The following is an 18,473-nucleotide window of genomic DNA, read 5'->3' on the forward strand; positions in this document are numbered from 1 at the left end:
TGACAGCCCGCTTTCTAGTCGATTTATTTTAAATATGCATTGAGGGATATATGGTTCACTGGATTGCTCACCACTAAGTCATTGGTTTGAATTTGGCACAAACCCATGGTTACCTCATCTACATCATTTAACAGCTACATGGTCATCTATATAAACTGGCAGATAACTAATGCCAGTGATCAAGGATTGAGCACTAGTAGACCTCTGTGTAGAAATATCATTTCAGAGATGGTTACTCCAAAGGAGCTAATGAATGTGTGGAAGTGAATGTTCATGTGGGATTTTCCTACTGCTACTATATTTACGGTAGAAAGAGAAGTTTTCGTCCACTAATACCTATTTGCACCATTCTCAAGTCTTTTCAATGTAATGTGTTTTTTAAAGAGAAGAACAAGTTTAAATATCGGCTTTTCTTTTGGGAATCAGTAACTTTTTCCTGGCTGCCTTGTTTAATATTAGCATTATTTTGCTGGAAGATGAAATAATTTCACTTTTAACAAAGACACAAATAAAATCAAATCCAAATTTTCACATCTAAGAAACAGTCACAGCACCTCCTACTGTTTGCATGACTGTAAAAGTTCAGCTGTGTCTTTGTGAATACAGTGCTCTGTCTAGATTGCTGGTTTCGTGTGTGTGTGGGGGTGGGTGTGCTCCTAAAATGTGAAGTGAAATATAACGAACTTGTTATCTTTATTTTTAAGGTATTTTCCCTTGGATATTAACTTGCAAACCTGAAGAAATGGCATTCCAGGCAATTTGGGTCCTGGTTGGAGTATTTGTTTGTTCTACCTGTGTAAAAGGATCATCTCAGCCCCAAGCAAGAGTTTACTTAACATTTGATGGTAAGAAAGTTGATAAACACTCTGAGGATAATGTTATTTGAAGTCTTTTTTTCTTATCCAGATTCAAAAATTACTAAAGATAGTAAAATATTATTGAGTATTGATTAGCTTTAAAAGTATCTAGTGGACAGCTTTTTGGATGACAGCTATTTTAAATTATTGGTTAATAGACAAAAGCCTCTATTGCATTTGTTTATGAAAATGCTTGAAGTATATTCTGCCCTTTCTGAAGTTTCTTCTGTGTTTGCATGCACATGTATGAGGAGATGGTGAAGAACTCAAAGCCTAAGATCTTTGATCTTAGTAGTCATTTGGCTTTGTTGAGGAACACCCCTTAAGTGCTAATCCTCATCAGCAGAAAGAGCTATGCAGGTTTAATTACTGAAATTTTTTCTAATACATTTTGGGCCTTAGCCTCAAAACTGGTCTCTCCATACATTGTTCTACTGGTGTTTCTTCTATTTCTGTGAGGAGCTCCTGAGGTTGGCAAAGTCTCCTAATTAATTGAAAAGGACCTAAAAGAATAGTTGGAAATATTGCAATATTTTGATCGCTGTTGTATGCAGATGTTCTCTTCAGAAGCTTAGGGAAACGAGTGTGATTTCAAATTTTCACAAACATGAAAGGCTTAAGGTCCTCTGAGGGTATGGTTTGCCAAATGTGTGAATGAGCTTTAATGTATATAGTTCAAATGACTTGTAGATGGATGATTTTGGTCAGTCACGTAACACGTACTAATTGGACAGATGGAATAAGAAATGGATCAGGAAGATCATCCTGCCAGTCAGGGTCATTTATATTTTTATTACTTCTTTCAGCTCTGTCTCTGCGTAAACCTCAGTGTTACTGGGCATATTTTCATTCATTTGAGAAATAGTATACTCTCAAGCCTTATATAGCAGGATGTCTTTGAAACTCTATCTTGGATGTCAAACAGCAGTATGACTGACACTTATCATTCAAATGGCTATCTTTTTCTCTTTCTTTCTTAAATCACCAAGTGCTTTCCCCAAGGTCATCATAAGCACTGAAGGGGCCGTATTTAGAACTTAGAGTGTGTGAGCTTCTACTTATTTCCTTAGCTTCTGAGTTAGGCATTCCCCTCAAAAACCCATGGCTATCCAGTTAAGTTGGGAAGAAAAGAAAATCAGACCTTTGAAGTATCTTTTTTTTTTTTTAATTACTAACAAATCTTGCAGTCTGCTAACACCTTTTCTCCCAAGTTGAGAACTATGAATTACCTAGTCAAATAAAAAAGAAAGGCATTAAGGAACAGTACAGTTTCTCCCCAGTTTTCTGTATTTCTCTCAGCATGTAGGAAGATGGAGTGGTCTCATAGATGAGGTATCTAAACTTGCTCTGTCTATTACATCGAAACTTATCGAACTTCTTTTAACTGAAACTTAAACGAAAATATGTAAATATTAAAAGCAAGTGTGTCAGGAGATAATTCATCAAGTCTGTGTTTGAAAAGACAATTACAATTTACCTTTTACAGAGGAAATTAAGTAATACAATCTTTTAAAACCAAACCTCAATACCATGTAGGACAGTGACTGCTATTTACAAAGTGACTAGAAATTATGATGGGCTTTTTAAACTTCTGCATATCCAAAATTTTAAATGCTCTTAATCTCAAAATAGATTCTTATAGAATAATACCTTAATTTATAACATATGCAGAATACAGCATGATTAGATAAGCTAATGATCTGAAAGTCTTATAATTCCTATTTTATTCTTCCCAAGAGTCTTACTAGAAAATAATTGGAGAGATAGAATTCACTTAATTTGAATACTGTTTTAAAGAGATATATCAACAAGCATAACGAAATGCCACGATTTCTAAATTAATACCAAAAAAGCTCCAAAACTGAACTGTATAATAGACAAAGTATCATTGGAAAAGTACCTTGAGCAAAACCAATTGTTAAAATGTATATATTTTAATCATAAATTCATAGTAATTTTCTTAAGAGATTTGACAGTGAACCTGCTTGAGATCCTGTTCCAAATTTCTTATCACTTAAAGTGCCTCTTTGATCTTATTATGACTTCTCTGAGTACTGCACTGAATAGGTTACTAAATTTCTTCCAAAATGGTTTAGTCTTAACATCAAAATATAGAATTTTGTAACAGGGTTGACATACATATGAATATATGTTAATTTAAATATATACAAATATATACTTTCATTTATTTCATATTTAAAATTTTCTGAGTGACACATTAGAAGAATCCTCTCAGTCTTGTCTTACTGTCCAATTAAGAATCACAGTCAGTTTAAAGGTGTGTGAAATAAGAGATCTCTTCTCCCATCCAAATTCCATCCCTTCTTGTGGTGGTGATAACATTTGGGAAACAATGATTTACAGATTTGCCTTCCCTATTCATCTAGTGCAAGGCCAACCAGATGGTCATCACTACTATGGGAGAATGTACTTCAGGTGTTATTAATTAGTTACATTTGTGCTAGATAAATCTTGCATGTTAAAAGAACTGTGACTCGAGCTTCCCTGGTGGTGCAGTGGTTGAGGGTCCGCCTGCCGATGCAGGGGACACGGGTTCGTACCCCGGTCTGAGAAGATCCCACATGCCACAGAGCGGCTGGGCCTGTGAGCTATGGCCGCTGAGCCTGCGCGTCTGGAGCCTGTGCTCCGCAACGGGAGAGGCCACAGCAGTGAGAGGCCCGCGTACCGCAAAAAAAAAAAAGAACTGTGACTCCTATTAGATATTGTGTTTCATAATTTTTATAATTTTTATTTTATGCCATATACCTTTTCAAATGAATAAAAAGTTCATGCAAATTATTTTTGTTTGAGTTGAATTTTTCTTGAAAAAATTCCAATTGTTTGACAAATTCACATTTCATATCATTATTGTATTTTTTTTCCAGAAAACCTTTAAGATCAATAAGGGTCATAAGGAAAGGCAAGGCTATGTATATAAATAGACAAAACTTGTTTTGTTTGCTAATATACAAAGGAAATCATTGTTGAAAAGATTCTACTTTATCAAGAAGAAATTTTAGCATGTAATCTTTTACAAAATCAGGAATAAATACTCCATAATTTGACAGAAGATATCAGTTGCTTGTAATTTTAAGAAAAGGTGCTGAGCTTCAGAAAAATGGAAATATTGTCTATATTTGAATAGATATGAAATTTGATGACTGCTTTAAATGTGTTAAATATTGTTTCTATTTAAAAATGAGATAGATTCTTTTCTCTTTTGTTTACATTTTTACTGAGGTATAATTGACATATAACATTGTATTAGTTTTAGATGTACAACGTAATGTTGTGATATTTGTATGCACTGCAGAATGGTTACTGCAACAGGCTGTTACCATATGTCATTGTAGAAAGTTCCAAAAATTATTTTTCGTGTGATGAGAACTTTAAGATTTGCTTTCTTAGCAACTTTCAAATACAGTATTATTAATTTAGTCACCATGCTATATATTATATCCCCATAACATATTTATTTTATACCCAGAAGTTTATATCTTTTGACCCCTGCACCAATTTTGCCCACCCCCCACTCCCTGCTTCTGGAACCACCAATCTGTGCTCTGTATCTAAGGCTTGGACTTTTTTTTTAAGATGCCATATATAAATTAGATCATACAGTTTTTGTCTTTGTCTGACTTATTTCACTTAGCATAATGCCCTCAAGGACCATCCATGTTGTTGCAAATAGCAAGATTTCATTATTTTTTGTGGGTGAATAATATTCCTTTGTATATGCATACCATATCTTCTTTATCCATTCATCCATTGACCGCAGCTTAGGTTGTTTCCATATCTTGGCTACTTTAAATAATGCTGCAATGAACTTGGGTGTTCATATATCTTTTGAGTTAGGGTTTTCATTCTCTTTGGATAAATACCCAGAAGTGGAATTACTGAATCATATGGTAATTCTATTTTCAATTTTTTGAGGAACCTCCCCACTGTTTTCTATAGTTGCTGCAGCAACTTACATTCCCACCAACAGTGCACAAGGGTTCCCTTTTCTTCATGTTCTCGCCAACATTTATTTCTTGTCTTTTTGTTGGTAGCCATTCTGACAGGTATGGTCTTAAGGTGAACCATCTCATTGTGATTTTGATTTGCATTTCCCTGAAGATGAGTGATGTGGAGTATCTTTTCATGTGCCCCTTGGCCATTTGTCTGACTCTTTGGAAAATGTTTATTCATATCTTCTGCCCATTTTTTAGTCAAATTATTTGTAATTTTGCTATTGAGTTGTATGAGGCCTTTATATATTGTGGGTAACACCCCTTATTGTATATTTATATGTTTTGCAAATATATTCTCCCATTCAGAAGGTTGCCTTTTTATTTTGTTGGTGGGTTCCTTTGCTGTGCAGCAGCTTTTTACTTTGATATAGTTCCATTTGTTGATTTTTGCTTTTGTTGCCTTTGCTTTTGGAGGCAGACCCAAAAAATCATCGCCAAGACTGATGTCAAGGAACTTATTTCCTGTGTTGTCTTCTAAGAGTTTTTTGTTTCTGGTCTTACTTTTAAATCTTTAATCCATTTGGAGTACATTTTTGTGTATGCTATAAAATAATAGTCTGGATTCTTTTTTTTTTTTTTTTTTTTGCATTGGGCTGTCCAGTTTTTCCAACACCATTTATTGAGGAGGCTGTCCTTTCCCCACTGTATATTCTTAGCTTCTTTATTGTAAATGATTGACCGTGTATGCTTGAGTTTATTTCTGGGCTCTGTGTTCTGTTACATTTACCTATGTGTCTGTTTTTATGCCAATACCATACACTTTTGATTACTACAGCTTTGTAATATAGTTTGAAATCAGGGTACATGATATCCCAGCCTTATTCATCTTTCTCAAGATTGCTTGGCTATTCAGGGTCTCTTGTGGTTCCATACAAATTTTGGAATTGTTTGTTCAATTTCCATGAAAGACGTCATTGGAATTTTGATAGGGACTGCATTGAATCTGTATATTGCTTTGGGTAATATGGACATTTTAACTGTATTAATTCTTCCAATGCATAGGCACAGAATGTCTTTTCATTTCCATGTTTCTTCTTCAGTTTCTTTCAGTATATAGTTTTCAGTGTACAGGTCTTTCACCTCTTTGGTTAAATTTATTCCTAGGTATTTACTCTTTTTTTCCTTTTAAATAAACTTTACTGTTAGAAGAGTTTTAGATTTACAGAAAAATTAAGAAGGTAGTACAGGGAGCTTCCATATACCCTACACCCAGTTTCCTCTCTTGCTAACATCTTATATTAATATGGTACATTGGTTACAATTAATAGACCAATATTTATATATTGGTATTAAATAAAGTCCACTTTTTTAGACTTCCTTAGTTTTCACCTAATGTCCTTTTTCTGTTCCAGGATCCCATCCAGGATAGCACATTACATTTAGTTATCATGTCTTACTCAGCTCCTCTCATATCTGCTTTTCAAAGCAAAACAAAGAGAAGCTCCTCCATGGTTCCTGTGGTAAATTAGTCTCTCCTGCTTCTGTCTTTGGTCTTGGGCCATGCACAACTAAAAGTTTAATATTTAAGGCATTCTTCCTGTTGCTGGTTTTTGTAAGAACAGAAAATAATGGGAAACAGTAATATTCTAACACTTAAAAATTCATAGCACCAATGTAGGTGCTGAATACATACTTCACTGAGTTTATCTAGTGATCCAGTGAGGTAATGTGTATGGAGTCTTCCAAAGCCGCAGTCTGTGCTTTCATTGATGATAGAAGTGGGGATCCTCCCTTGCTGTCTTGGTCCTCCAAATTTCTTTACAAGTATGAGTGGCTATGCAACTCAAGTTTAGTCAATGTGATATAAGAGAAAGATACTAGGTAAGGTTTATATAATGCACAAACTCACCAGCATTCATTTGGCCCTTTATCCTTTGCCCTAATCCATGATTCCTATCTGGAATATCAAAAATGTTTTTGATTAATAGAAATTGATTTTGTACCCTGAAAATTTACTGAGTTTATTAGTTTTAACAGTTTTTTTGCGAAGTCTTATGAATTTCTATATATATAATCATGTTGTCCACAAATAGTGACAGTATTACTTCTTCCTTTCCAATTTGGATGTCTTGTATTTCTTTTTCTCTCCTAATTGCACCGGCTAGGACTTCCAATATTATGTTGAATAGAAGTGGCAAGAGTGGGCGTCCTTGTCTTGTTCCTAATCTTAGAGGAAAAACTTTCAGCTTTTCACCATTGAATATGAGGTTACCTGTGGGTTTGTCATATAGGGTCCTTATCATGTTGAAGCATGTTCCCTCTATACCCCCTTTGTTGAGTTTTTATTGTGAAGGAAAGTTGAATTTTGTCAAATGCTTTTTCTGCATTTATTTGAGACAATCGTGATTTTTCTCCTTCATTTTGTTAATGTGGTATATTATGTTGATTAATTTGCAGATGTTGAACCATCTTTACATTCATAGAGTAAATCCCACTTGATCATGGTGTACGCTCTTTTTAGTGTATTGTTGAATTCTGTTTGCTAATATTTTGTTGAGGATCTTTGCACCTATGCTTATCTGGAATATTGGCCTGTAATTGGTGTGTGTGTGTTTGGTGTCCTTTACTGGCTTTGGTATCAGGGTAATGCCGGCCTCATAAAATGAGTTTGGAAGCATTCCCTCCTCTTCAATTTTTTGCAAGAGTTTTAAGAAGGATAGATATTAAATCTTTTTTGAATATTTGGTAGAATTCACCAGAGAAGCCATCTGGTCCTAGACTTTTGTTTGTTGGGACATTTTCAATTACTGATTCAATCTCTTTATTAGTAATTGGTCTATTCAGATTTTCTATTTCCTCATCATTGAATCTTGGCAGATCGTATGCTTCTAGAAACTTATCCACTTCTTCTGGGTTGTCAAATTTGTTGATGTTTAATTGTTCATATTAGTCTTTTATGATTCCTTGTATTTCTGTGATTCCTTGTATTTCTGTAAAGTCTCCTTTTTCGTTTCTGATTTTATTTATTTGGACCCTCTCTCTTTTTCTCTTTGGTGCATCAAAAAAAAATTGTTTATCTTTTCAAAGAACCAGATCTTAGTTTCATTAATCTTTTCTGTTGTCTTTTAGTCTCTGTTTAATTTATTTCCACACTGATCTTTATTATTTCCTCCCTTTTACTAATTTGGGCTTCATTTATTCTTCTTTTTCTAGTCCATTTAAATGTAAAGTTAGATGGTTTATTTGATATTTTCTTGTTTCTCAAGGTAGGCCTGTATCACTATGATTCTCTCTTACAACTGTTTTTGCTATATCCCATAGATTTTGGTGTGTTGTATTTCTTGTATTTCCATTTTCATGTGTCCCAAGGTATTTTTTGATTTCTCTTTTAATTTCTTCATTGACCCATTGGTTGTTCAGTAGCATGTTGTTTAATCTCCACATATTTGTGGGGTTTTTTTCCTTTTTTTTTCTTGTAATTGATTTCTAGTTTTATACTATTATAATCAGAAGAGATGCTTGAATTGACTTCAGTCTTCTTAAATTCATTGAGACTTGTTTTATGACCTAACATATGATCTAACCAAGGAAAATATTCCATATGTACTTGAGAAGAATGTATATTCTGCTGCTTTTGGATGGAATGTTCTGTATACATCTGTTAAATTTTTCTGGTCTACTGTGTTATTTAAGACTGATGTTCTGTTAATTTTCTGTCTGGATGATCTATTCATTGATCTTAGTGAGGTGCTAAAGTCCGCTGCTATTATTATACTGCTGTCATTTTCTCCCTTTAGATCTGTTAATATTTGCTTTATATATTGAGGTACTCTTATTTTGGGTGCACAAATATTTACAAATGTTATATCTTCTTGTTGATTTAACCCCTTTATCATTATGTAATGACCATCTTTGGGGTTTTTTTTACATTATTTGTTTTAAAGTCTATTATGTTTGATATAAGTATAGCTACCCCATCTTTCTTTTGGTTTTGTTTGCATAAAACATTTTTTTCATCCCTTAACATTTAGTCTACGTATGTCCTTACGTCTGAAGTGAGTCTCTTGTAAGAAGCATGTAGATGGGCCTTGTTTTTTAATCCATTCAGCCACTCTGTCTTTTGATTGTAGAATTTATTCCCTTTACATTTAAAGTAATGTTTAATAGATATGTACAAATTTGCTAATTGTTTTTTTTTTGGCTGTTTTGTAGTTCTTCTCTGCTCCTTTCATCTTCTCTTACTCTCTTCCCTTGTGTTTTGATGACTTTCTTTAGTGTTATGCTTAGATTTTTTTCTCATCTTTTGTGTATCTACTATAGATTTTTGCTTTGTGGTTACCATGAGGCTCACATATAACAGCTTATATACATAATAGTCTACTCTAAGTTGAAAACAAGTTAAATTTGAATGCATTCTAGAACTGTATACTTTTACTCCCCTGACCATCTTTTATGTTTTTGATTTCACATTTTACATCTTTTTAGTTTATGTATCCCTTAATTAATTATAGTTATAGTTATTTTTACTACTTTTGTCTTTTAACCTTCACACTAGCTTCATAAGTGATTAATTCACTACCTTTACTATATAGTTACCTTTACCAGTGAGATTTTTATTATCATATGTTTTCTTGTTACTAATTGGTACCACTTCTTTTCAGCTTAAAAAAGTCCCTTTAACTTTTCATGTAAGGCCAGTTTACTGGTTATGAACTCCTTTAGCTGCTTCTTGCCTGGAAAACTTTATGTCTCCTTCAATTCAGGATGATAACCTTGTGGGGTAAAGTATTTTTGGTTGGAAGTTTTTCCTTTCAGCACCTGGGATATATCATGCTATTCCCTCTGTCCTGCCAAGTTTCTGCTGAAAATTCTGCTGATAGTCTAATGGGGGTTCCCTTATATGTAACAAGTTGTTTTTTTTCTCTTGCTGTTTTTAATATTCTTTCTCAATCTTTAAATTGTGACAGTGTAATTATGATGTGTCTTGGTGTGGATCTCTTTGGGTTCTTCTTATTTGGAACTTTCTGGGATTCCTGGATCTGGATTCTGTTTCCTTTCCCAGGTTAGGGACATTTTCAGCCATTATTTCTTCAAATAAATCTTCTGTCTTTTTTCTCTCTCTTCTCCTTCTGGGACCCCTATAAGGCAAATGTTGTTTCTCTTTATGTTGTCCTATAGGTCCTGTACACTATCTTAACTTTTTTAAATTCTTTTTTTCTTTTGCTGCCCTGTTTGTGTGAATTTCCACTGCCCTGTCTTCCAGATTACTGATTCTTCTGTTTCTTCTAGTCTGCTGTTGAACCCCTCTAGTGTATTTTTCAGTTCCGTTTTTGTATTCTTCAATTCTGAGACTTCTGTTTGGTACTTTCTTATCTTTTGTGTATTTGTTCAAGTTCTCACTGTGTTCATCCAGTCTTCTCCCAAATTCAATGAAAATCTTTATGACTAGTACTTTGAACTGTTTATCAGGTAAATTACTTGTCTTCATTTAATTCAGATTTTTTCTGAGGTTTTATTTTGCTCTTTGTTTGGAATATATTCTTTTTTCCTCGTTTTGCTTGACTCTCTGTATTTGTTTCTATGTATTAGATGAAACAGCTACCTCTCTCAGTCTCAAAGGAGTGGTCTTATGTAGGAGATGTACCTTGTTGTTCAACCTTGCAGTAACTTTTGCTTGTCTCTCAAACCTTTGTGGTTGTCTAAGCAGCCTGATTTATTTTTGGTATGTCACAGATGTTGAGGGTGTACCAAGCCCCGTCAGTGTTCCATAGGGAGGGATCTCAGAGAACACCTAGTTTCAGGCTGATTGGAAAGAATACCCTCAGGTAGCAGCTTTTATAGTATGCAAATATATACGGCTCTGTGGGACCACAAATGTAAGCCCTGCTGTCTTCCAGATCAGGTGATGTGGAGGTGTCCCCTGGATGACAGTTGCAAAACTCAGGGCTCCAGACAAGTGTATAAACTCCTTTCTGGGAGGCACCAGTGAGCTGTAGTGAGGCCAAGGGAGGAGAATACAATGATGGCATTCCTTATCCTGCATTCCCTGAGAGCACTTCCATAGCTTCTAGGTGTGTGGCAAACCTTAAGTTTCCCCCTCAGGTTGAAGCTCAAGAAAATAGGCCTTTTTCTCACAGAAAGACTGGGGTTGTGTTTCATTCTGCTGTCTGTTCAATGCCCTGGGTGTGGTAGCCTTCCAAGAACTGACTCTCTGATTGTTTCAGTCCTGTAGGGCCCAGAAACGAAAGATCCCCCGGCCACCAGAGGCAGGTGATCAGGCTGCATCTCCTGTGTGGACTGTGCACACCTGCTGGCTTTAGCGAGGCAGCAGGAGAACTCAGGGTCATGATGCATCTGCAGATGTTAACTTTAGAGATGCAGCAGGAGAATACAGTAATGCAACTTCCAGCTTTAGAAGGCAGCAGGAGAACACAGGGCAGGTCATGAATGCCAGAAATTTAGCAGAGTAGCAGGAAAGTGCTGTGACTGTATGTGCCTGGTGTTACTAGCCAGGTAGAGGGGAGAACACAAAAAATGTCACCCACCAACACCTCCATCCCCAGAGAGAGTCCTAAAAGGCCACTACCCTCCAGCAGTTGCTTTAAGATTAGCAAATGAATTTCCTTCACATATAGACTAGGAGGTTTTCAAACTGCTACTTTTGTGCTGAGTCCCAAGGCGAGTTGTCTGTATGTAAAAGCCCTTTAATAGCAGAATCTCACTTCCCAGCAGCCTTTTGGGTCTCCTGGACATAACCCCCTTTGTTTTCAAAACCAGACATTATGGGGCCTCATGTCTCCTGTGCAAGTCCCAAGGGTTGGGGTGCTTGATATGGGGCACAAATTATTCACTCCTCAAGGAGAAGCTCTATATTTGTGATATCCCTCCTAATTGTGGGTTGCTGTGCCAGAGGTGGATTTTTTGGCAAAGAAGCACTAATTCAGTCACATGGATGTTTTGGTTTTGTTAGTGCAAACCTCTAAGTTATCAGACCTTATTTTTTTAAGTAATCCTGATAAATACTGGATTATCATTTTTGTTTATGTTTTTAGATCTAGAAAGATAATATTCTGAAATAAAGAAGTAGGATAAGACTAAGGTGCACTCAATAAAACACAAGCTTCAAAAAGCCTGAATATCATTTTACTGAATAGGCAGCTGTCTGGCTCCACTTCAAGTTTTCTTTTTAGAGTTTCTAAAAAACTCCTATGAGTTATCAAGATAACCATGGAAATATTTTAAATTGCTTTATAAAGCTATGAATGCTCAAAAATAAATTCATTGATAGTTAAATGCATGGCAGAAAAGTCAATTATTTGTGACTGCTAGTAATTCCTTGCTATGTTCAGTAAAGACTTTCTACTACTAAACTGTACCTCACCCCATTTAAGCCTGTGACTAATTACCTAAAACTCAAAAGAAAAAACAATTAAAAGATTAAAACTCCATAAAGATTTTTACTATTTGGATACATAGCTAATATTGGCCAATTTTCCAGCCCAAAGTTGAGTTTTACATTTACATTTACATATGCATGACAGTGGTTTATAAACATAAAAATGTCAGTGTGAGTTGTATTGGGAAACAAGTGTATTCAGTGTAGAGACTAGGGTTGCATAAGATTATAAGCTCTTTCAGTTATTTACTTTGTGATTTTTTGCCTTCTTTCAGTGCTGAATTTTAATTAATAAAGTTGTCAAAGTCTCCAGGTCATTGATAGTATACAAATGAAAGATGATGGAATTTTACAAAACTTCTTTTATCTTTTAATATCTGCCTCATTTGACAAAAAGCTTAGTTAATTAAACAATAAATGAAAGGACCCCTGTGAACTAGTAGGCTGAATCCAAAAGCTGATAAATTGTTATTGGACAATAAACTCAAAACAATAAATTGCCTCTTTATGAACTCTGGTAGCATTAACATCGCAAGGCACATTTGTTGAAAACAGTTTGTCTGCTGGTTGCCCAAGAGATAAAAATAAAGCCTTGATTACTCCATTAATCTTGGAGAATGCTCACTCTGGTTGTATTGAATCTTCTGAAATACTTAGTTCTTGGGAAAACTTGTGTTGCTACAATTTCCTTTAATTTCCCTTCCAGTGGTCTCAGTTAAATGTCAATTAAACATCTTAAATAACACCTGCATGTTTTAATAAACCTGACTCAACAAGGGGTACTGTGTGAATAAGAAGCTCTTTGCATTCTTCCCCTGTGAGAGTCACTGAACTCAGGAAGGGATTGATGAATGCAAGTGTGAGTTGGATGTTACCTAAAGCATAAAGAATCTTTAGCACTAAATATGTGATGTAAAGAGCAAGTTAAACAGTTGTAAAATACTGTGGGAATAGAAAATGAGAAGAAATTGCCAAAAAATTCATATGTCTATTTTGCCCTAAGGTATATATTGACATGGGACTCTAGTAGTCAAAATAAGACAAAATCTGTTTCATAGCCTTGAATTGGAGGAGATAAGTTTTAAGTATAGCAAAGAATGTCTCTTGGGAAATATTAGGACAGAAATGTATTACAATGATATGCTGTGGATCTCTTTTTAAATGATTTTTAGAAAAAAAGTTGGAAACATATTTTCCTGTCATAAGAAAGTAATTCTTGTTCTAGGTGAGTTTTCTCAGAATCTAATAAGCTTAATTCTGTTACCAGAAGATGATGTTATGATGTTAAGCCATTCCTAAGGGTACAAGGTTCCTGCAGTTGGGAACAAAGAGGGATGCTTCAGTAATCTGAAATCAGAAGAGTGAGCTTATATGCTCTGTTAATTTAGTCAACCAACTATAGCAATTCCATGAAAAAATGTGTCATATTCCATGATTATCCATAGATACATGTGAATATTTATGATTGAACTGTCAAATGAAGGTGGCTTAAGTGATGCTTGATAGATTATTTTAAATCCATTTTACATGTTGATCAAATATGTGGATATGTTTTTCACAAGTGTGGATAATAGGATACGTTACATAGACTTTCTTTGCAGTTTTGATTTAGAAAAATATACCTAGAACTAAATATATTCCTTTTTTCATCCTTCATAGATGTGTGCTACCATTTTGTCTCTGTGTTTCTAAAATATTTTGATAATTTATTTGTATTCATTATAATAATAATCACTAACATTAATGTTGCCTTTGTGCCAGGCACTATTCTAAATACTTCACATCATCTCACTTTATTCTCTAACAACACTGTGAATTAGGCACTATTTTCATCCTCATAAAATGGAGGTACAGAGAAAGTAACTTACCTGAGGTCACAGGAATGGAAAGGGACACGATAAAACACAAGCAGTCAGAGTCCAGAGCCAGAACCATTTCTGTAGATGCTGCTAGAATTAGTTTTAAGGTCCACAAAAATCACAATTAAAATAAAAAACATTTTCTGAGGAAGTCACACTATAACTCACTTTATCATGTTATGGGTGTCACAGTATAGTTTTGCTCTTCTCTTGGAACAGCAAGCCTTCCTGAAAATAAAGGAAATAAAACTCATTCTGCACACCATTCCTAATTACCTCTTCAATTTCAGTTTCATCAATGTAAGGATGAGGGAGGGAATCCCCCTCTGGAACAAGTTTATTTTGTTGCTGTAGGTGAGGTCTCCTTTTGTGGCTGTGAGAGCAAATCTGAGCTCAGACAAAGGATAACTATAGAAAAACTTATTATTCACTCTCCTTACCTCACTATACAGATTTATCAGGGTGTGTCTCCATAAGTTCAATACAGCCTATACTTTCTTTTAAAGAAAAAAAATTTCAGGTGCTCTTTTTTATGGATACCATTGCAGCGTCAACTCACTATAGCACTGAGACACACTCGGTTTTTTCAATTTCCAAATATCTCTTATATAATGAGATTTTAAAAAATCCAGTCATTTTTATTTTAGTTCCATTACTGTCAAAAAATAAAAGTATTCATAAAGAGAGCTGCAGGCGTTGGGCAAACTCCAGGACTTTTGCCTCTGCATTTCCATTTATGTGTTACTGAGAACCTCTGCTGTTAATGAAAACAGTTAAAAGCAAGGAACAGAAAGGTTAGACGTTTTCTAAGGCAGAGTATGAGTTGGCAAGAACGGCATATAAAAGGCAGAGCTGAGTGCTGAGCCATGTGCTATTTTAGGGCAGCACTAGCCAGGAAACAATGTGCTGAGCTGTAAAAGATGGCGAGTACATTCTAGGTTTCCAAGATGCGTGCTCAGAAAAATCATTTCTACACTCCCTCCTTGTTCAGTAAGAATTAACTGCCTTTGAGCACTCAGTAGGAATATTTTACTTCTTCAGGGTGCTTTTTACTTTTCGGAGAATTTCCACATGTTATCTCATTTATTACAGAATGCTTAGGCAATACGTGGGCATGGAGGCCCCAAGGAGCTAAATATCTTGGCTAAGGATCTACAGCTTGATGGTAACAGAGACAAGACTGGAAGAGGGAAATGGTATAGGAAAAAGAAAACTAATTATGTAGAGAATAAGAGACATTCTGCAAATGTATATTACAAAATCTGCAGAAATGCCAGGCCATTAATTTCAATATTAGCAAATTTGTCACATGCTATTTGCTTCCCCAAAGTATGCACAACACTGTAGCTTTAACATACCTTACATTTTTCATTAACTACTGATTTTTAGCAGTAATTTATGGATTATTATATGTCAGGCTTCAAATATATTGCACAACATATTATAAATGCCTGTAAATTTTCTTTGAAAAGATTGAGGCAATACATAAATACCAGAAGTTCATATTTTTGTTTCTAATTCATGTAAGTTAATGAACATACTTTCCTCCCCTTGCCTTCCCCAAGTTACTGCTTTTGTAGTCAAGAGTTTCCCTTGCTGTGCTGTGTACATTAACATTCCATTTTCCCCTTTGTCAATCTTTAGAACAGAGTATTCTATGTATTATCTTAGAAGGAAACAGTCATTAAAGTAACCTTAAGATCTGGTTTGAAGTGATGCCAGTGAAAGTGCCTAATATTCTTGCCTTTCTCAACCTTAACATTTTCTAGCATTTAAGATTCTTGATAATAAAAGTGTAAAATATTCTACCTAATTAATTCCTAAATTACTACTTTATTTAAACTATTTTCTTATAAAAAATTAGCAGATACCAGACTTTGGATATAAGATTGCTTATATTTAAGTTTATATATAATGTAATAGCTAATGTCAATTCTCTAGCCTATATGGAATTGATAGGCCAAAGGAGTCAAAGCAATATAATTTTACAGAAGATAATTGCTATTTATCTAAGAAGAGGATCAGACTGCTGATCCTGCGAAAAGAAAACCTTGAGTCTCTTTAGGAGTAATAGCGCTAAAGAAACAGTTGTTAAATTCTTTCATGAAAAACTTCCTCTTTCCTTGGTATAAATTTTCACTTTCCAAAGATAAATGAATTATGGAGAGGGGATATATATCTGAGTAAAGATAAATGCACAATCTTTACACACACATACATGTATACACATACTCTGTGGGTAAAGATCAATTATATTTCATTACCGTTTTGGTGTTTTCTAAGTATATGTTCTCTTGTAAGTGCATATAACAAAAACTGAGAAGTCACGAAGAAAAGAGTTGTATTCCTGCTATCATTTTCAATGTGTTACTCATATGTTTTCTTACTTTAAAGTTAAAATTAACACAAATTTATCATTTAATAATTGGATAATTAGCTTGGCAAACACTTTAGTACTCTAAATGTTACTGTAACACTTAGTTATACAGTAATAGCTAGTGCAAGTGAGCTGAGGACCAGGACAAGAAACTCTGGTGGCTTGTGTATTTGAGCTCCCTCCCATTATTTATGGCTAGTAATAGTGAGAACAAAATGACTTGCTGCCAGAAGGAGGTAATCCATCCTTAGCACAGAAAACAGAAACTTAAAGGGAGCGAATGGAAAAAAATAATATGTAAAGGCACTGTAAAATAAGTACCTAAATTTGTTTACAACATTTGCTTCTTTTACAGCCGTAAAGTCTTCCAACCCAAGTGGCTAGTGTGACTATAGTTAGCGTCAATTACCAAAGACTTAGCAGAGTCCCAATTATAGCATATGAAACATAATCTTTCATTATGAGCTTCTCCTTTCTAAAAATCTTTGCAAAATTTAGATTAGAAAATCCCTTTTTTCTTTTGTAAATCGACATAACTTTATACAAACTGTGTGAAGTGCACCAAGCTGGGACTTCATTCATTGCTGAAATTTTATGATGAATACAAGGATCTGAAGGTTTTAAGACAGCACTAACAAAATTAGAAACTGAGAGTAAGGGGAGTAGAACATCCTAGTATTCCTTTCCTTGTTTATTTGGGTCAGGTAGAAGTGGTGTATGTGGCCACAGTTTCTTTTAAATGGTAGAGACTATTACAGTTCCACAAAACTGTAATTCTTAACACAGGGACTTCTTTTTTAATGAAGAAGTGAGTAGTAGTAAAGTGATTATAAAGTTGGCTTGTATAAAAAAGCATTTTCATTGAATTTCATTATGGAATTAGAGTTATGTCTATATGTTTGCAAATCATTCAATAGACTGGATTGAAAATATTTTAATAAAGAAACTTAAGATGATGACCAGGCATGCAGAAGTTTTGATAATATGATGTGGTGAATATTTTGAAGCTCTTTTTATAACTTTTCCATCCTCTTAAATATATGCCATTTGTCATAATTCAATCAAAAACAAAACCTCATGACTTAAATTATCTCTTGATTTGAAAGATTATTTGGATAATTAATTGTGTCCGTTGCCAGTAAGAACCTTAAGCGTTCTCTAAACATCATCAACCTAGTTCTGTATTCATGCCTAAATGCTATTATGTAATAATGATGCAGACAATGGGAAGAGATTGGAATCTCATTGCTATTATCTACAAATCTAGGTTTAAATAGAACCATTCCTTTCAGAAGCAGTCTTTCTGGCATCAAAAGTTTCCAACTTTTATTGGTCTATCCAGCCAGATTGTCGCTCCATAAATTCAAACTCATGGATTTTTTTTTCTTTTCCCTGAACAGTAATACTCAGAACATTTCAGGAGAGCAGAACATTAAGCTGGAAGAAAACAATGAGCGTATTATCATCACCAAAAGAGCATTTTGAATTTTATTAGTGGAAACCAATTAAGATGTTATTTTCAAGCAAAGGGCTTGGCAAGACTTCAGAAAGTTACAGTACTTTCCGGAGTCGGGTAGGGGTTTAGCTGGCACAGAGGGCAGATCTTTAGCTTAGAGTCTTGACAGCTTTAATGCACATGCAACTGGGATTTTTTTGTTTAAGTTGATTCTCTTAAAAGCCATGCTTCCTGCCACTGTTCAACATAATTGCATCAATTCCACTTTCCATTAGAACTCAAAACCTGCTGATATGACTGGAGTTTTAAAACCTTTGTGTGAAAATCTAATTATGCATATTTTTTCAAGGGAGATCTGATAATGCATACGTTCTACAAAGTTATGTTTTTTATTCTGATATCTAGCATAGATTTTTATGCTAGTCATATACTTTGGTTATTCATTTAATTGTATTGATTCCAGCGGTGTAAGCAATTTCTATTACAGGAGGAAAAGAACATTCAGTAGACTCTATTTTGTTGAAGGACAAAGGAGCACATACCTATTTGCTATAGAATAATAAAATATTCTGATT

At 34.5% G+C, this 18,473-nt stretch overlaps 1 protein-coding gene across 2 annotated transcripts in view; it reads left to right on the plus strand.

Moving 5' to 3' along the window:
• SEMA3C (semaphorin 3C) overlaps window positions 1-18,473 on the plus strand; it is a 184,779-nt gene that overhangs the window by 1,683 nt on the left and 164,623 nt on the right. For both annotated transcript variants that reach the window (XM_082631635.1, XM_082631636.1), the window contains exon 2: window positions 705-845. In XM_082631635.1, coding sequence (XP_082487761.1) covers window positions 743-845 — 103 coding nt within the window. In that variant the 5' untranslated portion in view covers window positions 705-742. The remainder of the gene's footprint in view (window positions 1-704; window positions 846-18,473) is intronic.

The sequence above is a fragment of the Mesoplodon mirus genome (assembly GCF_964341445.2).
Source record: "Mesoplodon mirus genome assembly, chromosome: 9".
In the NCBI taxonomy this organism is placed as follows: Eukaryota; Metazoa; Chordata; class Mammalia; order Artiodactyla; family Ziphiidae; genus Mesoplodon; species Mesoplodon mirus.